At 34.9% G+C, this 27,475-nt stretch overlaps 6 protein-coding genes across 13 annotated transcripts in view; 5 read left to right on the top strand and 1 right to left on the bottom strand.

Annotated features, from left to right (window-relative positions):
* Window positions 1–4,052, top strand: part of PsGEF (Protostome-specific GEF) — a 33,401-nt gene extending 29,349 nt beyond the window's left edge. Inside the window, exons 17-26 of one of the 2 annotated variants that reach the window (XM_066291419.1) lie at window positions 260–533; window positions 587–696; window positions 754–930; window positions 983–1,307; window positions 1,357–1,673; window positions 1,939–2,151; window positions 2,267–2,462; window positions 2,539–2,761; window positions 2,817–2,949; window positions 3,001–4,052. In XM_066291419.1, the coding sequence (XP_066147516.1) occupies window positions 260–533; window positions 587–696; window positions 754–930; window positions 983–1,307; window positions 1,357–1,673; window positions 1,939–2,151; window positions 2,267–2,462; window positions 2,539–2,761; window positions 2,817–2,949; window positions 3,001–3,075 (2,043 nt within the window). In that variant the 3' untranslated portion in view covers window positions 3,076–4,052. Of the gene's footprint in view, window positions 1–259; window positions 534–586; window positions 697–753; window positions 931–982; window positions 1,308–1,356; window positions 1,674–1,938; window positions 2,156–2,266; window positions 2,463–2,538; window positions 2,762–2,816; window positions 2,950–3,000 lie in introns of those variants that run through there. The other variant, XM_066291420.1, reaches the window with a different exon arrangement.
* Window positions 4,053–4,106: 54 nt separating this feature from the next.
* On the top strand, window positions 4,107–5,726 carry LOC136344204 (clotting factor G beta subunit-like). The gene is made up of 7 exons (XM_066291427.1): window positions 4,107–4,272; window positions 4,323–4,527; window positions 4,577–4,782; window positions 4,919–5,130; window positions 5,179–5,236; window positions 5,289–5,465; window positions 5,527–5,726. Exons 1-7 carry the CDS (start codon window positions 4,161–4,163, stop codon window positions 5,649–5,651), a joined length of 1,095 nt encoding a protein of 364 aa, XP_066147524.1. The 5' UTR covers window positions 4,107–4,160; the 3' UTR covers window positions 5,652–5,726.
* A 418-nt stretch (window positions 5,727–6,144) lies between these two features.
* Window positions 6,145–8,070, top strand: LOC136344205 (STAGA complex 65 subunit gamma-like). 2 transcript variants are annotated; one of them, XM_066291428.1, is made up of 7 exons: window positions 6,145–6,468; window positions 6,843–7,040; window positions 7,096–7,196; window positions 7,250–7,371; window positions 7,429–7,610; window positions 7,663–7,782; window positions 7,880–8,070. In XM_066291428.1, exons 1-7 carry the CDS (start codon window positions 6,290–6,292, stop codon window positions 7,929–7,931), a joined length of 954 nt encoding a protein of 317 aa, XP_066147525.1. In that variant the 5' UTR covers window positions 6,145–6,289; the 3' UTR covers window positions 7,932–8,070. The 2 variants fall into 2 exon arrangements, with proteins under 2 accessions (XP_066147525.1, XP_066147526.1); XM_066291429.1 differs by having other exon boundaries at window positions 7,663–7,815.
* On the bottom strand, window positions 8,062–10,944 carry LOC136344206 (gametocyte-specific factor 1 homolog). Its single transcript, XM_066291430.1, has 5 exons — window positions 10,578–10,944; window positions 10,238–10,400; window positions 9,464–9,598; window positions 9,166–9,354; window positions 8,062–9,101 (listed from the first exon to the last, which is right to left on the bottom strand). Exons 1-5 carry the CDS (start codon window positions 10,592–10,594, stop codon window positions 8,982–8,984), a joined length of 624 nt encoding a protein of 207 aa, XP_066147527.1. The 5' UTR covers window positions 10,595–10,944; the 3' UTR covers window positions 8,062–8,981.
* A 319-nt stretch (window positions 10,945–11,263) lies between these two features.
* On the top strand, window positions 11,264–20,900 carry Crag (DENN domain-containing protein Crag). 6 transcript variants are annotated; one of them, XM_066291421.1, is made up of 28 exons: window positions 11,265–11,960; window positions 12,466–12,664; window positions 12,717–12,839; window positions 12,896–13,100; window positions 13,151–13,386; window positions 13,497–13,606; window positions 13,671–13,895; window positions 13,954–14,095; window positions 14,230–14,351; window positions 14,413–14,589; window positions 14,644–14,858; window positions 14,910–15,106; window positions 15,419–15,578; window positions 15,643–15,789; window positions 15,848–15,994; window positions 16,258–16,421; window positions 16,527–16,664; window positions 16,727–16,955; window positions 17,013–17,197; window positions 17,256–17,361; window positions 17,549–17,635; window positions 17,950–18,196; window positions 18,283–18,443; window positions 18,495–18,979; window positions 19,382–19,402; window positions 19,506–19,647; window positions 19,841–20,044; window positions 20,099–20,900. In XM_066291421.1, exons 1-28 carry the CDS (start codon window positions 11,859–11,861, stop codon window positions 20,193–20,195), a joined length of 4,773 nt encoding a protein of 1,590 aa, XP_066147518.1. In that variant the 5' UTR covers window positions 11,265–11,858; the 3' UTR covers window positions 20,196–20,900. The 6 variants fall into 6 exon arrangements, with proteins under 6 accessions (XP_066147522.1, XP_066147518.1, XP_066147523.1 ...); XM_066291423.1 differs by having other exon boundaries at window positions 11,267–11,960; window positions 14,910–15,085; XM_066291425.1 differs by lacking the exon at window positions 17,549–17,635 and having other exon boundaries at window positions 11,264–11,960.
* Window positions 20,901–24,757: 3,857 nt separating this feature from the next.
* On the top strand, window positions 24,758–27,180 carry LOC136343977 (facilitated trehalose transporter Tret1-like). Its single transcript, XM_066290998.1, has 4 exons — window positions 24,758–25,068; window positions 25,296–25,433; window positions 25,487–25,774; window positions 26,116–27,180. The coding sequence occupies exons 1-4, from the start codon at window positions 25,008–25,010 to the stop codon at window positions 26,997–26,999; spliced, it is 1,371 nt and encodes a 456-aa protein (XP_066147095.1). The 5' UTR covers window positions 24,758–25,007; the 3' UTR covers window positions 27,000–27,180.
* The last annotated feature ends 295 nt before the right edge of the window (window positions 27,181–27,475 follow it).

Below are 27,475 nucleotides of genomic sequence, written 5' to 3'. Positions count from 1 at the left end.
TTTGTCTAGAAACTTTATTTTTACGTAGTTGACAAATATCCATATATTAGCACTCAAGCCCTCACAATATCTGGGTATTTCTTAGATTAATAGCCACTATTAATAGAGTAGCACAACTGCAAATATAATCTGGGGGTACTAGAAATCTCAAATAATCTTAAACTTTCCCAGTAAAATAGGTAAGTAAAATCATTTCTAATACCCCCAAAGTGCATAAACCGCGAACTAAAATACGCTTTTAATAGCCGCCATCTTTTAGCCCCAAACTTTAGCCAGTTCCCGAGATAACAGCGAGCCACTTTCTGATTTCCGGGAAGTGAAGAAGCAACTGGAAACTCTAATTGAGCATAAGTGTAAGCAAATGGGAAAGAGCAGCTTTAATGGAAAATGCAACGCCATTCATTTGGAACAATGGATGAAAGGGCAATTGGATAATGCTAATGAGAGTCCTATGGTTGAGCAAGTGGATGAAGTTTGGAGTGAGGATAAGTTGCGGAAGAGGAGCGAGGAATTGCAGTTGGTAGACGCGATCGGTGAGGAGACAGTTGGTTAATTTGAAGGATCAATTAATTTTTTCTTGTATTAGGTAATATATGTTCACGTGTACCAAAAAAAAACGAAAGCATGTGCGAGGAAATCACTTTGAGTGACCAAGAAGATCAAAGTCCGTCCAAAAGTACCACCAACGAAAGCCAGGTGGATTTCTCTTTTATCGTTACATCCTTTTTTGGTACTATTATTGAAATTCTTTAGGTGACAGTGAGATCCAGCCCAATAGTACCTGAAGCCGTCCCAGTATGCCGTCAGTGCCATAAAAACTGCATCTCCAACATCCTGGTCAATAAACAGCTCCATAAAGAAGACTGCAATGGAAATGCAGCTTCCCACATTGAAGACTCAGCTTCTAGCGATTGGAGAGGAATCGTTTTGCTTGGCAAGTCTCCATTCTCTCTTTAGTACCATTCTAATTTACATTAAAAACATAGGAGTATGCGGGAATCCTGTCGCAGACCTGATGAACTACGACCCGTTTAAAGCGCCAGAAATATCCGTAGCTCCTCCAACTCCGGAGAACTCAGTGAACAGTGGAGAAGGAGAAAAAAATGTTGTATGCAATTGTCGCAGGAACTCCAAAAATGTAGACATCTCCCCTGACGAATCTCCAGAAACTGAAGAACACCCTTATCACTCTCTTAACAGCTCAATTCAAACACTCAGAAGATATGGAACTGTCTCCAGTCTAGAACGCTGCGGATCTGAAGATCGCATTAAGATTTATGAGAACCATTATGACGATTCTTCTGAAGGTAATTTAAGTCCTAAATACTGTTGATGTGATTGAAATATTTCTCTCAGAAAGTGACACAGATCTTGGGATCGACAATGAGGCTTTCAATAATTCGTCTTTGATGAGTTGGACTGCACGTGCTGGAAGTTTTGTGGCTGAAAAAATGGCGTTTTTCGAGAAGATAGGTGAAGACTATAGGAAAGGTGCAGGATTTCTTGACAGATATTTGAAGCCTACGGATGATCACGTAAATGGGGAAGAGGCTTTGGAAGAGGAGACTTCAGGAGGTACTTCTGGGGAGGAAGTGTGGGGCACTCCGACTAGTGGAGACTTGGATGATAATCCTCATTCGCCGAATTCTCCCAATTTTGAGGGAAAACTTTCGGTTAGAGCGTTGAAAAAACATTTTGAAGGTTTAATGCATGGATACTTATGACAATAACTTTGCATGCGTCATCATTTTATTTATTTGTATTATTTTCTTTTTGTGTGACTTTCAGTTTCTAATTATTGCGTTTCGTTATGTGGTGGTCTAATAGTGAAAGATAGATTCAGCTGCTGTGTGTAAGTAATTTATTATTTCAAATGTAATAAAAACTAACAGTGTCTATATCGATTGATCCCCTTATCATTTTCCATTCCCTTTATAGCCCAGCAACGATTCCTACTCCTCAGACACGTTCGACGACACCGAATTGATGATGGACGAGCTCCTAATGGCTCCCCCTATTACCGGAGCAATATTAAGAGGGCTCCTGCCCAGAAGAACCCTAGAACCGCTCATTGAAGAAGATTTCTCCGAAACAAGCTCTTCCTCTCCCTCCTCAGATCCAACATCCCCGCCATCCGGATCCTCTGGACAGGTAAGTATTGAATTGGATTTCATGAGAAGTCGATAAAGATGCTTATTAGTTATTAAATTTAAGGGATTTTTGTAAAACCTTAAAAACTATTTTGACTATCTTCCCTTGCGGGCAGGACATCCGAAATGGAAGTGCTGCTGACACATATTTAGCGGATGTTGCCGGAATCGAGCAAAACGATTTGACGCATCTTCTTGCCAATCAAAACTGCTTAAGCGAGGAAGAAGACGTAGGACAGGTAATGATGACCCAGAATCATCCACTAAGGAATCAGCTGGAAGGAGTGCTGAAGGATTGCGAAGACGCAGAGGGTGTGTATAATTTTTTGAGGGGAGAGCAGGGGGTCGGTGGTGCAATGATTTTTATCCTTAAAAATTGATTTTACAGAATGCTACGTAGAAGCAAACGATTCTCAGATAGTACCACCCTCTCCGAGTATGCCGCGATCGGAGAGTTACCGGAAGATAGTGGAGGCAGCAGAAGATGCCCTCTTGGCAGATAACAGTACCAGGTCTAAGGTGGAGGACCCGGATTTGTTGTTTCGGCACTTTCAACCATCTGTCAAGTTCGCTAATATTGAACGAATACAACGCACCAAGAGCATCAGAATGTAGCTACGTCGCTTCTAAGACTTCAGAGAAATCTTCTAAATACTTAAATTTCAGATTTGAATTCTTCAACGTACGAAGATCAGAAAGAAGAATATATGATCGATTTCCTGAGAACCAAATTGAGAGTTTTAGTAGCAGTGCTGAAAGTAGTAGCAGCGATTGCAATGCAATTCCTAAGGGTTTAAAGGTATGTAGATAAGTACTGCGGAGTGAGTTTTGAAGAAAAAGTCTTTCGTAGGACAATAGAAATGGGAGATTTTGGAGACAACTCAGCAGGAGACGTTCTCCGGTCAAAACAACAAATCCGGCCTAGTGTTTAGTGAGTTGTAATATGTAGCAGAAGTTTTTAAGGGGTATCGGAAATGTCCAATTGGTGGTGCTATGATGGTACCTAAAATAGGAAATAAAAGTGCCACGGGAGCCATAGAGTAGGGTACAACCGAATAATATCTAAACAGTTTTCTAATTTTCTAGAATTTGCATTTTTAAATATTTGTTGAATAGTGCTTAGTGTACAGTGTTGTAACGTTTATGTCCTAATTTGTAATAAGCTTATTGCTTGGTTTTCTTAGTAACACTGTTGTCAATTGCAAGAAGAGCGAATTTTCAAAATTATATTATGCCAAACCAAATAAGTACTTAGTGAAATCGAAAAGTGTTCGAATTATTGTTCAATGTTATTTGGGACTGGTTAGTGATGGTATAAAGTATGTACACACAGACGAATAAATTAATAATAAAAATCGAATTATAGCTAGAACTATTTAGGTCCAGTTGTACTTACATGGATTAGCAGTGATTTAACCTCATACGTGTAGCCAAATTTTGCCAGAATTCTATGAGAAAATTAATCCTAGATTAATCAGCTGCGGTACAACTAGGCCTCATATTTCATTATATAACGAAATATACAAAAATATTAAATAAATACGATTATGAAAGTATATTTAGTTAAATTAATGTTAAATGTCCAATGAATTTGAGTGGGTGTAACGACATAGTGAGTTTTATAATTAATGAATATTGTTAGATTATTATTACAACCTAAATAATGGTGCCTTTTTACTTTAGGGTGAATTTATTGTTTATTGTTATAGGCATCCAGCTCAAAATGAAATCAAAGAAACCCATATTCACTATTGATACTATAACCACCATGCACTTTTTATTGAGAAAACAAAGAAAACTGGAATTGCATCCCGAAATATTCAAAAACTCCGTCGTCATTGTTTATTGTGATAAAGACAAATTTTGTATACCTTATAGCATATTAAATTAATCTTATTCAAACACGGGGTAAGCGTTTCATTAAAGTTTCCAACTGAAATTTTATCGTTATGAATACCTGCCTTGAAGTAACTATGCCGGAATGCACCTAATTGCGTCGATAAGAAGAGTATGCTAAAACCGAAACTGGTAGAAGGAGAAAACTTGCTCATTTTAACAATGAAACCCGCACTTTTAGTATTCTTTTTAGGTCTTAATTGTTGCTCAAGAGCCACTCAAACCCGTAAGTAAAAGATATATATTTATTTAAACATTTTATGATTTAATTTAAAGAGCAATGTGGACGAGCAATTGAAAGCAATTTACTCAAGGAAAGCGAACGTATAGTGGGAGGATATGACGTGGGTTACTATAAGTACCCTTGGTTCGCCGCCCTTATCGAGAACAAAATGGTGCAATGTGGAGGAGCTTTGATTGCGCCAAAACTGGTAATCACAGCTGCCCATTGCTACAAGGAGTATCTAAATGTTCCCAACAAGTGAGCCCATTTTTACACTAAAATTAAAGCTACATAGCCAAAGTTTCAGTACTAAAATTAATCTGGAAAATATCTACACAGTTCGAATGGGACTATACAATATTTGTACCACCGAAAATACAACCAGAGAATACAAAGTGGACAAAGTGCAAGTGCATGAGTTGTACTGGAGCAAAAAGCCTTATTACGACATTTGCCTTCTTACTTTGGCCAACAGTACTGATGCCTATGAGCCTCTTTGTCTACCAACCGGGGGTAAAAACTTTTAAACTCAATATATAAAAATTTTTACATTAAGTTAAAGAAATGGGCCAACATCCTTCGCGCAAGCACCCGATATGTCCTAGTTTCAGAGAAAACAATAATTAAATTTCTAACGATCTTCTTATAGTTGTAAATCACAGACCTAGGGATGGAACCGTGCCCGGCATGGGAGCACTCAGGTACCAAGGGCAAGTCCCATGCACTCTTCACGAAGCGAGACTGCTGATATACCCAGATTCAACTTGCATTAAAATGTTGAATGATTCAGGAAATAATGGGAGCCAGCTTGAACATGCTATGTGTGCTGGATATTTAAATGGAGGCATTGACACGTGTCAGGTAAGTTCTTTAATTCATCAATGATAGGAAATACTAAATTAACTTTAGGGAGATAGTGGAGGACCATTGCAAGTTTTGGACGAGAATGGCAGGCATAGTTTATTAGGTAAGCTTTCACTTTCTCTGTAATAAGAAAATATCCAAATTCCATTTTGTAGGGATTGTTTCCTTCGGGTTTCATTGTGCAATGCCCAAGTTCCTGGGGGTTTATACTGACATATCTCATTACATAAGTTGGATAAAGGAAAAAAGTGAATTAGACGATCTAAATTTCCTGTCGTCTTTAGCTAATGACACTCAAGAAAATCCTGAACAAGTGAACAAAACCGCAAATGGTATCTACAATATTAATTTTCCAAAAATCTTTCTATTCGAATATTTTTGGGTTGTTTTTAGATCATGAAGACCACAGCCACTATTCACACAATCAACACAAGAACCCGCTGACAATTATCATATTGAGGAACCAAGGTCATCGAAAGTCTCAGCATTTACGGACAGAGCAAAGAAATAAAACTTGAACCATTAAATAATTTAATTTTAAACATTAATAACATGTAATCGAGAAAATTAATTAGGTATTCTCGTCAAAATTATATTTATTGTTGTGATTCCCTTCCCAAAGTCTGTATAATTTATTTTTAAACTACTTTAGTCGGTCTAGAGTTGCAATTTCTGGCACATGGTATCAGAATCTTAGAAATTGAGTTTTAATGGTATACCAAGGTATGGCGAATGTAAACAATCGTTTAGAAAATTGAAATTTGGAGTATAGGAATCAATTTTAAAAACATCCAAAGCTTTCGACAAAGTGCAAATAACCAAATACACATGTTTTTATATTGTAATTATAATAGCTTTTAGATGAACTTATCTATTCTAGTTTTAACGTACTTGTTAAAATGAAAGACTATACTTCCAAAGACGATATCGATAAGAAAAAATGATATATCGACTAAGAACATCATACCTAGCCCGAAACACTTTCAATTGTCAAAATTGGTTGATGATAAAATTGGGTTAGGTTTACTTATTTCCAAATACATTTTTTGAGTGCGTGAATTTCTTCTCGCTTAATTTTACCTGAATAAATTAAATATTTCTAAAGTATCGAACAGTTTCAGTATTTTAAAACTGAGCACTATTAGAAAACTGAATAATGTCGGAAACTGAGAGTGAAGATGAACTCTATCAACAAACCGTCCATTGGGGCGAAATTACTGAAGCATCTGACCATGTAATTCCAGACGTTTCTGAAGACATTCAAAGAAGCATGCTTCCTAATTGTTTGGACAGCTATCCAGATAACGATAACTACGTACAGGTACAGGAAATTAGGTTAGTCCTAAGTTTTATTCCTTTGAAACCATAGTTATGAAAACTGAAAGACCATAACCACTTTTCAAAGTGATTCTATGTATTTTATAGACAATTTAATCCAAGTGACTCAATTATGTTTTAGAATAATTTCATTGTGATTTGTATTGATGTGAACTGTATCAGAACAAAGTTTCTTGTTATCCATAACATGTGATTTTGTTTCAGACACGCCCCCCATTTGTGGCTAATGCATTATTCCCAAATAAAATAACAGAAAAAAATTAACAATCCGCATCTAATACATAGAACATAATTAAAAACTTATTATGTTTATAAGACTTTTGCATTTTACATATTACAATTCAATTTAATATATATTTTTTCATTCCTAGTTTGCCTGGATTAGACCCTTTAGTGATGCATGCAATTGACCTTCATAAATGGATGAGCTCTATGACTGAGTTAATGGAATCAGTGCAAAGTGGCAAAAATAAAGTACTGACTGAAGTTCCCAAAATTCCACCAATGCCAAATGTGCAAGTGAAACACAAACCAAACACAATGAATTTTATACCATTAGATGAACAAAGGTACATAAAATTCTCAAGATGAACTAACAAAATCTAATATCTCATTATCTTTCAGTGACAAAGAAGAATTGAATGTTCCAGAATTAAGTGAAACAATTTTAAAACAAATTTTAACTAAATGTACAGCTGCAATGATGGCACAAGTTGGCTTTCAAAGTAACTCTCTAAACAACTTGTACTTCAAAATATATATATATATATTTTTGTAGAGTCACATCAAAGTGTTCTCGACGTATTGGTGGATGTGTTAGAGCAATTTTATATAAAATTTTGCAATAGATTAGTATTGGCATTACATGAAGAAGAGGACATAGGCACTGGGGGATTTCCAGTAAGCATTTAAATATTTTAGCAAATTGTAACAGTAGAATAATCATTATTATTGTAGAACGTTTTAGAACGCGTTCTTGTTGAAACAGGTTTTGGTGGTGCCAAAGGTATACACAATTACTATCAAAGTAGGGTAATAAAGTACATAAACATTCTCTACCAAAGGTGTGTAGAACTGGAAAAAAACTACTCCTTCCTAGTAAGTTCAACACCCTTGTCACCCTCAGCTGAATTTGGGAGGTAAGTTGTTATAATCAGTTACATTGCCTGGAGTTTTTTATGGGACCTTTAGCTTGTACAAAGTTAAAGTAAAGGAAGAAATGGAATCTGATACAGAGATCAGCACGTCTGTGAATGACCTTATTACAACCGGTTACCAGTTGCTGGAAAGTTTGGAAACTGAAGTTGATGAGTAAATGATTTTTTTCACTGCTAACTTTAAAATGTTATTATTACCATGCTATTAGTATTATCTAATGTTGGGTTCAACAGTTGGATTAATTTTTTAGGTCTCAAGGTCCACCACAAACCGTTGAGGACGCTGTGATGTATTCGAGTTAATCTTAAAATTGAAAATAGATGTAAAAACATGTAACTAGATAATAAACAGACCTTTGGCTTTAGTTGGGTTAATAATTGTTTTGTGAGTTAATTATGTAATAAAAATTTAAGGTAGAAGTAAAGTTAAATAATTGATAAAGTCTTTTTCTTTTTATTACTAACAAATTTTAGCAAAAGCCACATTGAGTGAATAGAATTACTCTACACTCTTCAAATTCTTTGTTTAAAAATTCACAGTTCTGTGAAAGATAACTTTAGCCTTGCAATAAAAACCACAAACTACAACATAACCTTAAATTAGGTTAAAATTTGTATGTAAAGCTTGACAAGGCTTTAGAAAGTTGGCTAAAACTAATAGACCACCTGTTTAGTTGGCTAAGTTCTTTCTACTGTATAAAGTATCAAGTTTTTTTTTACATTTTATTAACAATTAATTCAAACAAATACACCAAAACGGCACTTAGTCGCCATTTTGAAATATAAAGCTGTAAAGTTTGTAAAAAAATAGTATGTATGTTCTATAATACAATGCTATTTAAGAAAAAAGATTCAAGTTCATACAAAAGTGTAAAATAATTTCAATTTGGCGACCTTGTATGCTTAAAAGTATCAACAAAAATTTCTCTCTAGATAAAGGAGAGGCAACTTCAAATGCGCATTGCATTAATATACACTGTACTAAAAATGTTTAAAGAACGATTCACCAATAGTAATAAAATAGATACACAAACATAATTTAAAATATTTCACAAACACCATTAAGTCCTAAATGTAACTATGAAGTTACTTTTGAGATTCAATTTTAAAATAAATATTAAAAAAATGGAATGTAAAAAGATTTTGAAAGATACCATTATTCCAAATAGAATAGCGTTACTTAGTGTATAATTATACAGTAAGCCACGCAATTCATGATGCACAATGGTATGAAATAGAAATGATAAAGTGGAATGATAAAAACACTTAAATCTACTTAAAGACGTCGAAAAGTAAAAAGCCCTTTAAAAAAAAATTTAAATGGTCAAAAGTGCAAATTAGCCCACTTGCAGATTAAGATTGTTTTGAACTTGAAGGTTCTTTTGACCCAATGGAGAATTCTGTCTGCAATTTCTTGGTTTGATTAGGAACGGATTCGATACTACTTGGGGAACATTTTGGTGTTGGGGCAAGCTGTTAAAAAAGAAAAATTTTTCCCTTTTTGATCTTGTTTTCAAATAGTAAATACTCATCTTACTTTAACAGGAGCTTTATTTGTTGTTCCTGCACTGCTAGATTCACCTCGCTCTGGTGTATCAAAGTCGTTAAAACGCAAACGTTCTGCAATTCTAAAGTTTCTCTTAACCGCAGCAGGTTGTGTGTCGAGACGACGTAGTATAGGGCGACTTTCGCAATACTCTTGTGGGTTGTATGTTGGTACATCATCCTTCAGATCAAAGGGATCTCAATTTTAATTTTATTAAAGATTCTGTCAATTTTTTTATATAATATAAAACAATTTCCAACCCACTTGGAAGAATATGAAGAAAACTTACGTCATCCCAAGATGTATCAATGGGAACTTCAGAAGTCTCACAGTTATTGGGTTGAAGTGGGCCAGATTGTGCTAAGTCATCAGCAGAAATGTCTAATTCTAGTATGTTACGGTTTGGGCAACACTGGTGATGATACTGAGTAAACAGAATTAAATATTTCATATAAATGAATTCAGGTTGTGTGGCTTTAAAACAAATTCAATAAATGCAACTTTGGTTGTTTCAGGTAAGATATTCTAATTACTTTATCTATTTTCTGACTTTTTTTGGTTATCAATAGGTTTGTCCTTTATTAGTGAGCTCTTTGTAGTACCTTGAACTTACTGGACTACTTTTTTTTGCAAATTTAATAGAACTGGTTAAATTTTCTGTTATAGTGTATTTAAATTTAATGCAGTAGGGTGATGAACTTGTTGCCCTAAGTTTTGAGTTTGAGTACCTAGTTCAGGACCTCCCATGTTCTTAACTGATAAAATTTAGGAGAACTTATGAATTTGTTCAGATAATTATAAATTTGGTTCAGAAATAAAAGTCAAACTTCAAGACAAGGGGTTTACATAGTACCTCAGGTAATCATGATTCTGCTGTAATAATTAATGGAATAATTTTGGTTAGTGAATTCTCAAACATAATTTATTGAGAATTAATTGAGTAGTTGGATAGAATTATCACTTAGGCTAATAATCAAAATAGGATTTTTGGGAAGAACTTAATATGTAACAAAATTAGCTTTTAAGACTCCAGAAATTATGCAAATAGGGCCTGAAACGATACCTTCAATTCTGGTTCTGGGATCCTATGTTTTGAGTTAAAATCACATATTGCCAATTTTTCACTATTCTTATGGCTCTTTCTGCATTTGACCAAATGCACGTCCATTCGGCACTTTCGAATGAAGTGTGCTGGGTTGTATGGACACATGACTTGTTCATCATTACTGTAACAATCAGAGAATCATCCTATTAGTATGAGAAATGTTATAATCTGGGATCAAAAAGAAAATCCTCTAGTTTCTTAGAAACAGATTTGTATGAAAAATATATTGATCTGATGATCTTTGAAACTCTAGAAGTCTTTTCTAATTGATCACCCCTTAAGTAAATTGTAAACTCACTTTCTTAAAGCTTCCATCTCGCCAGCTAATTATAGGGTACCTATTTCAAAGGTATAAGTTTAGGCTTTGGGCCTTTTCTTGCTAAGGGACAAGTCTTAAGGCAGAAAAAGCTTTGCAGTTTTTGCAAAGACCAAAAAATGTGTTTAGTATAAAAAACAAATTAGGCCAGGAGTGGGAGCCCGATAAGATACGACACCGGAAAAATGTACACGTTATGGGCATTGTTGCATGGAAAAGATCGTGATATACAGAGGAAAATATTTAAAGAGGGAACAAACTTAATTTGAAAATCCAACTTAAATCGCTTTTGAAAATTATTCGCTACAGAAACATCGTCGCGATTTCAGTCTCTAAGGTGTAGCATTGTTATAGTTTTGCGGCGTTGACATTGTTGCCAGTACTCCAAGCGTAAGTTCGGCCGACTTTTTCTGGTACTTGAGTCGTTTCTAAAAGTCACAAATGTACATTGAAGATCTCTCTGAAGTCCATTTCAACTATAAATTGAGGGAGGCTCATAAATCTCTGGAGCACCGCGTCCACAAACCCTTTTGGAAAATTTCCTTGGACGATAGGTCAAGGTTATTGAGTCAAGGTTAACTCGCTGTTTTATTAACCATTGACATTAAGCTGGCGGCGCCATCTACCATGACATATGAACTAATCATAGCCGTAAAAAACAAAAGGCAATATTTATTTCATATTTCTTGGCGTTTCATGTTTCTTACGCACTTCTTTCATATTTTATTATTTCTCTTCAATGCCTTGAAAAGTGTTGTTAACATATTTAAATGCCAGAACTTTTTTCATTTCAAACAACAAAGATTTTATACAAATTACGTCACGTCATTCAATCATTGATCACTTGTCAAGTTTAACCTATACACCCTTCAAAAATCAAAAGAACCAACAAAAACTGCATTTTGATGACTTTTAAAAATAAAAATAATATAAAAGTATTAATTACTTGTAAGAATTTACTATTTTACCATTCCAGCTGAACAATTTCTCTATATACGTCCATATCCTATTACCCAGTTTCAAGTTATAGAAAGTCCCTGTTTTTGTTGAAACCACCAATGAGAGTTCCAATTGACTGATCAATGCCTGGGAGCACTTATGACTCATAAAATCATGAAAAAATCATATTAAGGCAGTAGTTCAACACCGTTTTCGCATTGATTTTGAAGAAAGAAAACAATGTGCCTTAGTCTGGACTCACAAAGTTCAATTCTGTAAATTTAGTATTCTAATAAGGGCAAATATCCTTGTGAAGTTGGTGAAATGGATGAAAGGAGAATAGCTGATTATTTCGTGGTAGCTGGGTTACCAGAGGACCCAGAGACTTTTGATGATACTACTTTGTCAGAAGGAGGCAACTTGAAGGTAAATTTCATATATAAATGGACCTTTTAGCAAGGTAATATTTATTGGTTACTAGGTAGATCTAGTTTCAAGACCTAAGTAAGTAGTTTTGTTGTATAACTATTTCTAAATGTTTTAGTAGGTTAATTCGTCAAATTTGTAGTTTTCATTATCTCATTATATTTTTACTTGATAGTAACTTACTACTGCATCTGTTTATTTATTATATCTAGTATGTATGATACTGAAAATGTTGAAACATGTTCTTATTATTAGTAAACCACACTTACAGAAAATGTAACTTAAATTATTTTGAGGTGACTTTACTGCACTTGATTGCTGAGTAAATTTTATTTCATATTGTTTAGTGAACTGCAGGCAGCTTGTAATAAAGTAACATTAACTGCACATGGAAAACTAACTATTATCTCACAACTTTTTTTTTAAACTCACACTTTTTTGTATCACATATTGATATCGACCATTTAAAATTTTCAATAGTTTGTCATATAATCAATTTCATTAGGCAACAAATGGTCAAGCGCCAATCACAGATGTAGGAGTCTATTTTCCTGAAATAGATGAAACTGATCCAGAAGGCTGGGAATTAATAACAAAAACCCCAACTGGCATAAGTGCAAACCTAAACCATGGCAGTTTGCGGACTACAGATTGCTTTTTGTGTGTGAAAAGAGGGAGGGATAAACCTCCTCTTGTTGATATTGGTATGATTCAAATAATTATTGTTTTCATTACATTAAAATGAAAATTTTTAAGGGGTGATGTACGATGGAAAAGAGTGGCTTATGCAGGATGCAGAAGTGGTTAAAACTAGCATAGGCGGGAATGTTGCCAATGTAAATAACTCTGCATCTCTCACTTTCATCACTTTTAGAAGAGGTTTGCCAAATTATCAAAGCTCAAATTAAATTAATATTAAAAAAACATTTTTTTAGGGCATTCCACAATGCCATGTAATGCTCTGGTGGTGACAGATATTTGTGTGGTGATTGCCAGTAAAGGAGAATCACCACCTCATGCTTTTTGTTGCATCAACAAAAACCTTAATAAGGGCATTGTTGGATCTGATGTATTTTTGTGTTACAAAAAGTCAATGAACAGAGCAAAATTGCTGACTTATAAACCCGATATTTTAGCCAGGTTATAAATTTTTTAACACAAAAATTTCTAAATTATCACATAACATTTAGGTATCCTTTGGGAGATATACAAGATTTTCCATTTCCCAATTCCGTACCTTTGTTCTGTTTGCCCATGGGTTCCACTTTGGAGCTATGGCCTATTGAGGCTAGTAAACCAAGGCCAGTGTTTAGTACGTTTGTACTAACTGTCTCTGATGCTAAACATAAAGTTTATGGCTCTGCATTGACGTTTTATGAAAAGTATAATGCAGAGAGTGTTACAGAGGAGCAGAAAAAACTATTGGGTAAGTGAATAGGACTTAGTTACAATTTTAACTAGTTTTAGATTAGAATTAGAGGTAACAGTGCTTTAAGAGTTAGATATTTCCAACTATGTTTAAATTATTATTTAAAGGATATGAGAATGAATATGACAAATACGTCCTACACGCAAATAAAAGTATTTGTATTTTAAGCCACTGGCCCTTCTCAGACGATTTCCAAACTTGGCTCCTTTATGTGCATGTAAGTGTAATCCTGATTTGTTTTTCTCTTTCGCAACTACTTATCCAATTGCTTTTTAAATTAGCACTTAGCAACTGAAGGTAAACCCACCTTAATCCCAGTTGAAAGATACATTATTCAGTTATTGGATGAAGTCCCATTCCCATCTCCCCGAACTTTGTTACAACTGAATGCCAATAATCAAGACTTAAGAGTAATATTCACCCAACCAGAAGATCTTCCTCTGCCAAGGAGTGCGGCAAGCTTTAAGCAGCTGCTGTTCAATTTGGGGTCGGAGAATTGCCTTCAAGTATCTATTACTGTAATGCAAAATTAATATAGGATTTCAAAATTTTTCTGATGCGCAGGTGCTTTTGTTAGCTCTGACTGAGCAGAAAATACTTATTCATTCCCTAAGGCCTGACGTGTTGACTTCAGTAGCAGAAGCTGTTAGTTCACTCCTGTTTCCGTTTAAGTGGCAGTGCCCATATATTCCGTTATGTCCTTTAGGTAAGTAAGTCTTGGAGTTTTATGGAAATTCTTTGCTTAAAAAGCGATTATGCATTTTTCTTTAGCTACCTGAATAATAATAAATAAAAACTAGGGCAGCTTGAATTTTAATAAACCTTCTAAAATTTATTTAGGTCTAGTAGAAGTATTACACGCACCATTACCCTTTCTCATCGGGGTTGATTCTCGGTTTTTCGACTTATATGATCCACCCCCAGACGTTAGCTGCATTGACTTGGACACCAACATAATAACGGTAATTATGATCTGCCAATTTTAACAGATTTATGATTTGGGATTGCTTTCTTCTTTCTCAGGTTGCCGATGCTCAAAGGCAAAACTTGAATACGAAACTATTACCTAAAAAAGCGGCAAAGAGTTTGAAAGCCACCCTCGAATATCTTTATTATCAGAATAGAAACGCTCCACCAAACCCTTCAGAATCGAATAATTCTGACGATATTGAGGCTGAGTTTCAAAGGCGCAAAAAGGAGGTAAGTTCTTTTACTTGTTGCGTTATATTACTTCAAATTTTTCAATTAATCTAGCAAGCAGAAGAATTGGAAATTCAAGAAGCTTTCTTGAAGTTCATGGTTCATATTCTAAAAGGTTACCGCTCCTATCTTCAGCCAATAATCAAAGCACCCACTGTGGGAACCACGGATCCGCACGCCCTTTTCCATTTGGCCGAATTTCTTAAAAGCCGCGATAAAAGTAACGCCAAATTTTTCAGTTTGATGATGAAAACTCAAATGTTTATTCGGTAAAAAAACTACAGAAAAGCATTACAGTAGTAGAAATGGATTTTTTGCAGGTTTATCGAAGAAAGGAGTTTTGTTGTCGACCAGGGAGACCAAGGGTTGACATTTTTCGATGATTGTGCGGAGAGGTTGCAAAGCGACGAAAGTGACCTAAAGTTACTGGAGCTGGAATCAGTAAACAAGAATGACAGAACGGTATTTGTGTTGCCCCCGGAACCAACCAGTGATGGTACGTTTGAGAACTTTACTGGTAAGAGTTATGTAAACTCTTCTGTTTTTGATTTCTTCATTGGTATTGATGAAGATTTCTTGCTCAAGTTAACGTTTCACTGTTACTTGAAACCCTTCCTGAAGACTACAAAAGTAAGAGACTTATCCAATATCAGCTGAATGATTTCAAGTTAAAGCCTCATAAAATAAATTTTTTCGATTTTACTCGTATTCATGATTTAAGTTTCGTTGCAAAAGTTATTAGCAACCGAAACAATTTTATTTTTAATTGTTCGTAATAAGAAGGCAATTTTTTTAACTCATTCAATTCATTTTACTGCATTGTTTCTAGCGGAAAATTGTACTTATTCGTCGTTTGTTCTAAATCCTTTACTGTTTTTGAATGGTAAACGGAAAAATCATTTACCTTCGCTGTGTCAGGCTGGAGCGCCTGGTTCACCGATGGCTAGGAGGACAAAACATGAAATTAAAAGTGCTCAAAAATTGGCAAGGTAGAAATCTTTAAAACCTTAAAAATAAACGTTTTAATTTTAAAATATCTTGCTTTTTTTATAGAAAATTCCAAGGGTCTCCAGATACATGGGCGCGATGCTTATGTGGTACTTGCCACACTTTGTATTTTATGACATTGCCCAGTTTGTTAAGTTCCAATGTCGGTAAAGAAAAAGTTATTCTGCAGCAAGCGTACGAATTGTTGGTTAGGTAGTAATAATTATCATAACGAATGGTTTTCCCAATTTATCTTGTTTAAATGATTTAGAGCTACTCATTTGAAACTGCCTTGTGATGAAGTGTGTTATAGACTGATGATGCAGTTGTGTGGAGAACACAATAGACCGCTGCTGGCTGTGAAATTATTGCTTTTAATGAAGAAATCTGGGATTCAGCCCAATGCCTTAACCTATGGGTAAGTATAGGAAATTTATGTTATTAGTAGTCCCTCAGAGGTAAGTAATGATTTCGTTTGTGATGAAACTGGGTTTCGCCACAATTTAAAGCAAATTCTTTTTTTATTTTAAATATAAACAGGTTTTCAAAAATACCTAATTGAACGAAAATAGAATTCATGTTTTTTTGTCACGGGAATTATCTGAAATATATTTTCTCTGTCGGTTTATTTTTTTAACAAGTGTGACAGTGGAAAATATGTGTATGTAATTTCTTCTTTAGGTTGTATAATCGATGCGTATTAGAAGCTCAATGGCCAGCTCATGCAGGTTCCAGTCAGGTACTATGGAACAAGTTGAGAAACGTGGTGTTTGGGGTGGCTCATTTTAAATTTGCCGGTAAACGCCGTGTACAAAGAAACTATTTGAGTGCTTCTACCGAAGGTGGTAAGTCTAATATACATTTTGAAGCAATTAAGCTTAAAATTTTTGTACTTTTAAGACTATAGAAAAATACGAAACTTAAAGAATGTAAGGAATGTAAAATTATAGGGTCGAGTTTGCTTGATCATACAGACAAAAGTGCTTCACGTAGTTCTCTTGACTCTCACGAAGGTGCTTCATCTGAAGGTGGTCTTCTGGAGCGTTTCCGGAGGGCGGCTAATAACATAGTCAAAGGAAGTGTTAAAGGTGAATTACTACCTTGGGATTTTTTTTTGTTTTTTTTTTTCAAAACAAGTTGTTGGTATTAGAATTGACAGAGACTGAGGAGCCCGACGGCACCGTTATCGAAGAAACTGAAGAAAAACTAGCACCCACCCTTTTTGTTCAAAACAGTGCGTCCGAATGCAGGCTTCTGTCACGGTCGGAGAGCGCGGGCGATGCTAATTTAATTGACAAACTTCAGAACACCAAAAAAACTTGCTCAAGAACATTGGAATTCGAACAAAGCAAACAGGAAGATCTCAATTCTCCCACGAAGTCTGTTAAAACCTACTAAGTAAATCAGAATTTTGTTTAGTTTATTGGTGATTTCAGAGTTTCCCCGAGAGAAGTGATAACGGCAAATGACCCTTTAGGGGCATTTGAGCAGCCAGTAAACGCAGCCTCCGACAATGGAGCCAAAGAAAATCAATCTGTCCCTACCACTGAAACGAATCCCGTCCTAAGTGCTGAACCTGTTTTATTTAGGAATTCCGTCCAAAGATCTGCAACATTTGAAGGTATTAATGTACTTTTATACTTTTTCAATTATTTTTAATTGTTTCCATGAATACGCAGGAAGTCCTCCATCTCAGAATAAGTTGCAACGGTCAGAAACAGTCCCTGCAGCCACAGTTGCCTCAAGCTTAGTCAGCTTGGGATCGAGCTTCAAAATCAGCTTTAAGTAAGATTCGAACCAAATTGTCTTACGTGTATTTAGTTGTGAATATTCTGATTGAGTTAAAATCGGAGTTCTATGCTTGCTTTATCTTTTTTCGTTCCATTCACAGTCATTTTTAATGCTCCTTAAAACCACTAATCTTTGCACTTTGCATGCTGATAGTTGCGCTAGATTAGGTGTTTTATTTTAGCCGTTACACTTCGCAAAGGTTATCGTTGAGAAAAGCCAATCTTAAGATGCCGCAGCAGCTCATCGAAAGCGCTCTAACTACTTTAAGGTGAGTTCTGCTTTGTTTTATCGTCCAAGAAGTGTGTTTTTAATTTTCTGCATCGAATATGTTTGGTTGGTGTTTCTATTCTAATTTTGGTCTTATTTTTCAAGTCTGAAAAGACACTATTACGGCAAAATATGCTTTTAACCTTTCAACAAAATATAATAGAGCTTTTGCTATTGCTTCCTCGTTTTTTAGAGAGCGAATGCCTTACATTAAGGCAATTTAAAAAAATTCTTAAAAAAGATATTTTCGCAACTTATACTGCAATTATCCCAATCAAGTACCAATTCATGTCGTATCTACTTATTTTTGTCTAGTCCCTCAAGTTTGACGGGTCGAAAATCCAATGAGCTTATCCAGGGCTCCCTGAGCACCATTAAATCAGCAGCAAATACTATGGTGAAAAAGATGGAGGAGATCAAAGAAGCTATTTCGACGTCAGCTACGTCCACTCCTGTTAAACTAGCCATAAGTTCTGGAGAGAGAATGGCCTCTGGTGACGGGCTAAATGACGTAGATGGGGAGAGTATCCAGGGGAGTGAAGAAGGGGAGAGAATAAGAAAGGTAACAGAAGAGGGACCTATCAACATAGGGTTGCAGTGATCTGTTATCTACTACTGTTTTAAATTAAAACAAATTATTTTCTCAAGGTATCTGGCGAGTTAGGAAGCAACAGAGGCTCTAGCCCAAATCTTAAAGATTATGAGGAACCTTTGCCTGATAGTTTATACTCACGCCCTGAAGATTTCAAGGGAGAAAGTGAACTAGACTTCATTCTCACCACTTGTTCTCAATGTCATAACTGCAACAGGTCTTTAATGTCGATATTTTATGACTTAAAACTTTATGATTTTCTATGTAGGCTGTTATATGATGAAGATATAATGGCAAATTGGTGGGCCGAAGACTCAAACTTGAACACCCAGTGCCAGGCATGCAACAAGTCAACCGTTCCTTTGCTTACTATCACTGTACACGGAAATGATGTTGTGAACTGTGATCCCTTTAGTGTACCCTATCTGAATCCTTTAGTTTTGAGGAAAGAATTAGAGAATATTTTAAGCCAGGAAGGCGACCTGAGCCTTTCAGAATCGAAATTCATAGACGAACATCCGATTATCTACTGGAACTTAATCTGGTCCTTTGAGCGGATTAACGTACACACACATTTGCCGAATTTATTTTTCAAGCAACGACTGAACGCCCAGAGCAATTCTCGGGAGATGAGTAAGAAAAACAGTTCAGCAAACCTAGAGGAGGAGAATAAAGAAAAGGGGGAGAATGGGTCTGCCATGAAGCTAGTTGAAGAGGGGACGGATCCTTTGACACAAGAATTGGCAGTGTTAGGTAAGTTTATAATTGGTACGCTGCTGATTTTTTGGGAAATCCATAGTTATTTAAATCTGTGTTGAATTTTGTAGGAGCATGCTTTTCTAAGTTCTTTTTTCACAAGACTCACCGTTTTCAAATAAAAATACTGTATGCCAGTAATTTATATGAATTATTATTTAATTTCATAGATAAAATTTACGATTTTAGTGAGAAATAAACGACTGATTACATTGAAAATGTCGCTACGGAATCGCGTAAAAACAAATGAATAAAATTGAGATTCTCTGTTTTTTTTATTATTATTATTTATATCTTCAAGTTGAATAAGAAATTTTGGGGGCTTTATATATTATTTTGAGTTATTAAGTGTAAATTTCTTCCAAAAGTGCCGAATAAAAGAGATTTTATTGTTTATAGCAAACAGAAGGAAATCATCACGTAAGAAATTTGTTTTTAATAGGTTTTTGTGCTTATTTTTCTTATAATCTTAATATGAAATTGTCGGTTTTTTACTTTGCAAACTTGTAACCTTTTTTTATAGAACTTTTATCAGCTCGAGTTCGAGTCAAATGTCTCTGGGACGAGCCGAAATTTCATACTGAAGGACCGCCGATGTATATTTTATGGAGGTTAAGAGACACGAATCAAATGCTTTCGCGGGATAAAGCTAAAATTACCAAATCGTGAGTGCTTACAAAGGAAAGATTAGAGTAATCGAGTATAAAAGTTCTTATTTTTCGCATTAAAGATGATTAGGACTTACTCTTAGTAGTCTATATCCAAATCTAGATTGTTGCATTTATTAGCTTTGTAATTTGGCTGGATCATTTTTTAAATCTGTTTCGGAAACATTCCAATAAAGACCAATTTTTCTAGCTTCATGCAGCAAATTATAAATTATATCCGAGTAAATGATCTGGTGGAACCAATCAAAAGTTTAGCCCAAGAAAGGGAGTTTACCTCGAGAACTATAGAGTACTCGATCTACAGGGACATCTTGTTTTTGGCTTGTAAGGTTTTAGGCCGATCTCAAATCGATATTAACACCTTTGATAAGGAGTATGCTAATGCTTATTCAAGGTAAGAATCAATAACACAAAAAAATGTAAAGTTTCAATAGTTATTGAAATATAGATACTGCGAAAGGGCCGCATTGGAGGTGCAAGATAAGCCGATAAGTCTCAGTTCGTTGTATTGCAGACAGTATTTTCGTCCTCTATTACTTCCATAGTAATATATCAATAAGGGGGAATGATAGCATAAAAGATGATATATTTTTAAGATTTATGGGGGGGAGCAATATATTGTGTCTTTCGTCACATTCAATGAGGATTCTTTAAACTAAGAAGTTTATACGTTTTTAAATACGCTCTATATTTATCTTATTTAAAATTGCACACCTGATAGAATCATCCACTTTGTCTCAATCGGTTAAAATCTTGATTTGATAATTTTTGTTGAAAATGTTCAATATTCAATCTTTAACGATTTACCAGCTGATGATTTTTTATTATTGATAAAACGAGGCTTTGCTTATATGAGTTAATGTTATAAGTTGATGCACGTATATGGAGTGTCTCGAATTGCAATTGCCCCTATTTGACTATATGTTTCTATGTCAACAATAACCTATGTAGTTAAATTGTCGAGAATGCAATCCGGGACACTTTGTATTTTATTATTGTACAGTTATCTGTTTAGTTGAGCGCGTTTTAGTATTAATTTGTTGTAGACGGATTTATCAATACTCTACAAATAACTGGCAACTTTTCAGTTAAAAGCACAACTCTACGAGTTGAAATTGTTGTCAAGTTTCATGAAAATAAGAATAATTGAGTAATCCGTCTTTATCAGAAAGTTATTTTTGAAGTTTGTATATTGGCATTGTAACATACTTTTCAATAAAACAACAATAATTCTGTTATTAAAATTAAAATGATGTTTTTCTTTTGTTTATTTCCCCCATTATAGTTAAGTTTGTGAGTTGGAAAATGTGAATAAATGAAGGTAAGTTTATTTCGACACCCCAATTTTCAGCACTTTCAAAATCGTAAAAAGTAGGTACCAATGTGACCGCGTATGTTAAAAACCAAAAGAGATTTTACAAACCGGTTTGCGTAGGGTTGTAGAGAGCACCGAGACGATCAATTCGATATATCTTTTAAAGCCTTTGCGGCACATGTTTCAAGATGTCCTCCCCAAGTTTATATTTTACATACCCCTTGTTTATCTGCTATTTGCCGCTAGTATAATTTTTAATGTATTTTACACCATGTATAATATTACGTACGAGTACATATTATTTGATTGACTTCTGAATAGACCGTGCTTGTGCCTAAATACGCAACAGATATATATCTTTATTAATATTTTATGTTTTGTGTTTTTAAAGCCACTTTTGAAAAACCTCGTTTCACCATGAGAAGAGCAAATTCGCTTTTAACATCTAAGCTATATATGAGTTGAAGAAGGATCACCTAATGGAAAATTAAGAAAAATGGTGGACTCAGGTTTTAGCAGTATGTATAAATAAATTTTCAATTACAATTTATAAAATTATTAGCCTTAATAATAACAAAATATTCAGTTGGAATTGGTTCGTAATCGAACGGTTTGGCAGTTATTTGGTCCTCCCATTAGGCACTGGCACTACCTAAATATAAACAAATGTATAACTTGACTGAGGAGGTTTCTAGTTATTCTATTATCAGACATGCCATTGGTAATTTTCGTGCTGATATAGAAAGTATATGGGCGAGTTATTATAGGTACAGGGTGTTTCAGTTTTAATTTTTAATATTTCAGAGAACGTACAATGGTTCACGATTTAAAGCAAGCGGGAATAAATCATATCAGTTTTGTTTCTGTAATAAAAGTTAAGCAAAAATGGGTAAGTTATTTTATGTTTATGTTAATATAGAAGAGCTTGTAAAGGCAATAGCAATTAATCGCCAACGTAATTAAAATGAAAGAATGCATAATGTTCTATAATCGAATGGTATATATCCCTTCTAAGACATATTTTTTGAGCCCAAATCCTCCTGTCTGTATTTTCATATCAATAGCTTATCGCAACCGTACAATGTTCTATCATACATCATAACATTAAATTTTATGTAGTTCACGATCCGATGCCCATTCTATTTCACTGGTCAAGTGGATGATGATTCTAGAAGACATCACTGCCAACCTGTTCTCCTTCAAAGTATTAGAGTATGTGTGCATTAGTAAGTTCTTATTAGTCCTATTAATTCCACTTTTACCTTGTTCTATTATATGGGCGTTTTATACTGCTAAATTTCTCAGTGGAATTGAAGAGACTATTCAGTTTTGCAGTATTCTACCTTACGAAGAGGAAATCATCGACCCTGCCGTAAGTGGATATTGAGGAAACCTACCTACAGTGGTAAACGTTCGTAACTTTGAACTTTTAAAAATAAAAAAAAATTGTTGAGCTTAGTGCCGACAAATAATCTGAAGCCAGACTAGAGTTCGATTCCATGGCAGTTATTCACCAGGTAAAGTTGACAGTGCTTTGATCTACTAGTTCTAAGGGTTCATCAAGTTAAGTAGTTTGAAATATCTATGAAATTTTTACTTTGATTAGAAAATGGACTCACTTCAAAAATGAACGCACGACTTTTCTATTTGATGATTGATCTATGTTTGCGATATCGTAGATCAATTTCGGTTTGTTCGATGAACTTTTGATAAACGTCTCCAGAATTCCCCTTAAAGATTTTAAGCAATGCCATTATCATTTGGAATATGCCAGGATTTCTCATTTCAAACTTTAATTCTTACAGTCGTTTTGATGAAAATTATCTGCGTTTCTTGTAACTCAGATTATTATTTTAATTTTCACTTCTCACCAGTTTTTTCCTAAGCTTTCTCGTTCCCTCGATAAATTTAAAATCTTTGATTATTTTTGCCTTATAAAATTCGCATTAGTTAAGACTCATATGGCTTCAATTTCGATCAATGTTGTGAGTTAAACTATTTTAAGGTCATCAAACTGTATTTAATAACATCGCGCAAATTCGCTAATGGCTTTGTGATTGCGGATATGAGAATCCTGCTTAAACGTGTTCAGATGGAGACTTAAATTAAGTGCAATGTTACCATCAAAAATATGTTAGGGGTGTGCAGTAGAACGTTAATTAACTATTAGATGAGTCTAGATTTGAAGGTGAAGTAGGTAATAATCGGTTTAATAGTGATATAGTGGGCCAAATGTCACATAGTAACCGGCCAAAACACTTGTTATTAAATATTTACAGAAAGATTTTATAATATCTTTAGTACCTTAACGTTATAAGTTTCTTTAACGGCAATACAAAACGGCGAATTTATCCTGAACTTCAATACACTTTTCGAATTTTGCTCTTGCATTAGTATTTTAGAGATTGCGGAGTTCTTTTGCAGTTTCCTTATCGAACAGACATTATGTATGTCTAATTAGGAAAATACTTGGCAAGGACCTAATCCCAATGACTGCCCCCCGATTTAAGTCGCTATAAAGCGTTTTTAGCGGCGGAGAAAATGCCAAGTTTGCCTTGAATGTGAGCACTTGCATATGCATTTAAGGCCTTAATGCACAGTAAAGGATCTTATTGGAGCCGTTATAGCACTCAATAAATTTGTGTTTCTGGACCCATTGGGGAAAAGCATTTACGCTCGAGGAGAAAACGTTTTGTTCAACTTACTGACACAACAATCGTCTAATTTGGACAATCAAGATCTACCGCGGATTCGACGATAAGTGAGAATTCGAAAGCTTTTTGAGACTTAACAAACTTTATTAGATCTAAATACAACAATGACGAACACGCATATTAGTGGAATAATAGTTTGAAGTACTTTTAGTACACTCGTACTAAATCTGTTCGCTACGGCGGAGGCGTCTAATTCTCAACTCCCTATTCTATGGAGCACAATTCTCTTATACAGGGTGTTATTTAAGTACGTGGAACAACTTTAAGGGAATGATTTCTTGAGTAATTCTAAGACGAAAACTTTATGTAAACATAGGGTCGGCAATGTTCTGTTTTCAAGATACAGGGTATCAAATTTAAAAAAAAAATGTTTTTTTTTGTAAACATTTTAATAATCCTTTTTTAACGGTAAAGAATATATTTTTTTTTTAGTTTAACATCCTGTATGTTAAAGCGAAAGCAACGAACGGAGCATTACCGGATCTATGTTTATATAAACTTTTCGTCTTAGAATTACTTAAAACTCCTTGAAGTTTGACCACGTACTTAAATAACCGGATCTACCGAATAGCGAGATACTTTCAGAAATCGTTAGTCATTCGTCAATTCCCAGGATTGCTTCTGTAAGCGTATGTTGACGCATTGCCCCAAGTAACCATATCGACACTGTCCAGACGCAACATGCACTATACAATGCGTGCATTTATATGAACATCTTCATTATTTCAAGATTTAGAAGGTTAAGACTATATTCGGGTTGAACTTGGGACATTGTCCTTTCAGTGCTCTGTTGTCAGCTTACCTAATTTTTCTCTTAATTGATTAAAATTATATATGTGCACCACAAGTTTTTCCCTATGTTTTAGCAAATCTCAAGCTGACAAATCTGGTCTTCGTAACGATCGAAAACTTGATTATCATGTAGATACATTACCTTATCTCATCTTTTATTTGTGTTGGTCCATATGAATCCTAATAAGCTACATCTTCAAACAGTCGCAAGGTTTCAGAATAAACATCATAATTAACAATTAACTTTCTTCAGACTCAAAAAATCTCTCTCTATATACATAACTGACATAAACATCAATAATTAAATAATTGCTTGATAAGAATAAGCTTGGCTATAAGTTTTTATTGCCTGCGTTTAAGTCGAAATATACATATATATTGTGCATGTGCAAAAGTGCAAATCATTGCTGTAAGAAGTGGAAAACCATGGAAACGATAACTACACATTCTTGACTTTAAATTTGAATGCTCAAAAAAACTCAATATCCAGTGTCATCCAATCATCAGAATGGCTCTAAAAGGTGACTAACACCAAAATGCAGTTAAATGTAAAAAATGAAGGAAAGAGGTGGCCTCAAGTACTGTGCATGGTAATTGGTAAGTGGGCTTTAAGATTTTTTAGCATAAGTGTCATAACTACATTTTACGTGCATCACGAGATTCGCCTAATTCCTCATTTTCAGAATTCTGTTATTCATATTTAAAAAGCTCATAACAACTTTTTTGTTCACATTTAAGAAAAAAATTTCTTCATTTAGATCAAAAACGCCATTTAACCTACCAGTTTGTGACCTAAAACACCTTCTCTTCTCAATATCTTTTAGTTAGCCTCGGATGCTTCTCAGTTGGTCTTCATTGGTCCTGGTCATCGCCTTTCTCCTTAGTTCTCTCTCAAGACAAAATCAACTATAACATATCTGAAGAAGAAACGTCCTATTTCCTAATTTTTCAGCCATTAGGAAAGTATTAAGCCAATATCCAAAATTAGATTTCCAAATTACATTGGGTTTAGGAATGATGATATTCAGTCCGTTTTATTACAAAATTTCCGAATATCTCGGGACTAAAAAGTCTTTGTGGATGTTGGGTATTCCACATCTATTAAGCTGGATCACGGCAGCTGTTTCTACGTCCAAGTGGGAGTTCTATACTTCCAGGTTTCTCGCAGGAGTGGCCGATGCAGTGTTTTTCTGCGCGGGTCCCCCATACATTGGTGAAGTTACCACACCAACAATTAGGGGTTACTGGGGATTTATGCCAATTTTCGCTGTATATTTAGGGGCATTGATTATAACTGCATTAGGTAGGTAGCATTATATACTGCAATTCTTTTTATCATAATGGTTATCAAGGGCTACATAAGGACATCCACGTAGCTGCCAGCGTTTACTTGGAAAATTTTTGATTTAGCGAAATCGTATTTATGTAGATGAAAGTTAGTGTCCGAATTATAGTTAAAATACTCTTAATTATAACTGTAAGTTACTTTTTTGAAAACGTTGAAATAAAGAAATATTTTGATAAAACTAGATCGGCCTTAAAAATATAGTATAAGGTGACAGTATTGATACAGAATCTCTTTACTCAGCTTTTTCATGCTGATAAACTGCTGAATAATAAATATAATTTGCTTCTCCTTTTTAGCCATCTACCTTGATGTGATTATCTCATCCTGCATAAACATGGTACCCTCCATCTTATTCCTCTTGATGATGTGGTTCTTGCCCGAATCTCCTTACCAACTTATCAAAGATGGCAAGTTTGAACAAGCGAAGGAATGCCTGAAATGGCTGAGAAGAAAATCTGATGTTGAGGAAGATTTTATGCATATTAAAACAGCCGTTGAAAGTTCATTAGCGCACAAAAGTAAATTTAAAGAGTTGTTGACTGTGAAGAGCAATAGAAGAGGGCTTAGAGCGGGAGTATTGGTTCGATGTGGACAGCAATTTTCCGGAATTTCAATATTCATGAATTATTCTCAGATGATTTTTCTCAAAGTTGGAGGTAATTTTTCGCCTCAAGTGTCTTCCATGGTTTTTCTAGCCACAGCAGCAGGATTTAATGTAATTTGCAGCTCGTTAATTGAAAGATTTGGTAGAAAGGTGACATTTATCACTTCAGCGTTTGCATGCGGAATCGTACTAATTTTAATGTCATCCTACTTCTTTTTGGATGAGTATAACTTAGTAAATCTAGAAGGTTTAGAGTGGTTTCCTTTAATGGGCTTGATACTCTTCATCATAGTATATTCTCCAGGAGTAGGTATAATTCCGACCTTAATGCTTGGAGAGCTTTTTACAGGCAGTACTAAATACAAATCTTTGTGTGTTTTGAGCGGCGCTTTCGCAGTTGCGGTTCTATTAACGGCAATGTTTTTCAATTTATTGAACGCCTATGTGGGACTCTATGGGCCCTTTTTGGTATATGGTTTAAGCTGCTTGGTGTCTGGCGCTCTGGCCCTGCGATGGATGCCGGAGACGAAAGGAAAAACTCTGGAGGAAATTCAGCAGAACCTACAGAGCAGGTGACGACATGCACTAAATTTGTATGATAATGTTAAACTATATAATATGATGTTATCTAAAGTTCACTAAACTTGTTACAATATTAAATATGAGAATATTGAAATTCTTAAGTCCGCTGTCAAACACTTCTGAGAATATTTTAAAATTGAGTATAATAAGTTTTTAATAAAATTTTCCGAACTTTTCTTTGCATCTTTTGTGGTACCCAAATCCCCATAAACGTGGACCCAATTTGAGCCACTGTCTATGAACTCCTTATAATCAATCCTCGGATTCAGGTTCCCTGCCTGTGTGGTTCGGTGCCCCTGTTCATCTGCGTGAAGATTTCATAAGCATTGAATCAATGGAGCTCTTCTTTCCCTAAAATTCCTGGCATTCTTATTCAGGCTTGACCTTTATCAGCATGAGAGCATCCGCATTGACTTCTTAGGGAGCTGCTCATGCAGAACATGGTACTCAGAGAGAAGGAAATATCGATC

Source organism: Euwallacea fornicatus, chromosome 16 (assembly GCF_040115645.1).
Source record: "Euwallacea fornicatus isolate EFF26 chromosome 16, ASM4011564v1, whole genome shotgun sequence".
Lineage (NCBI taxonomy): Eukaryota > Metazoa > Arthropoda > Insecta > Coleoptera > Curculionidae > Euwallacea > Euwallacea fornicatus.
The sequence above is the reverse complement of the archived record's forward strand: the minus strand, read 5'-3'. Positions and strand labels throughout refer to the sequence as shown.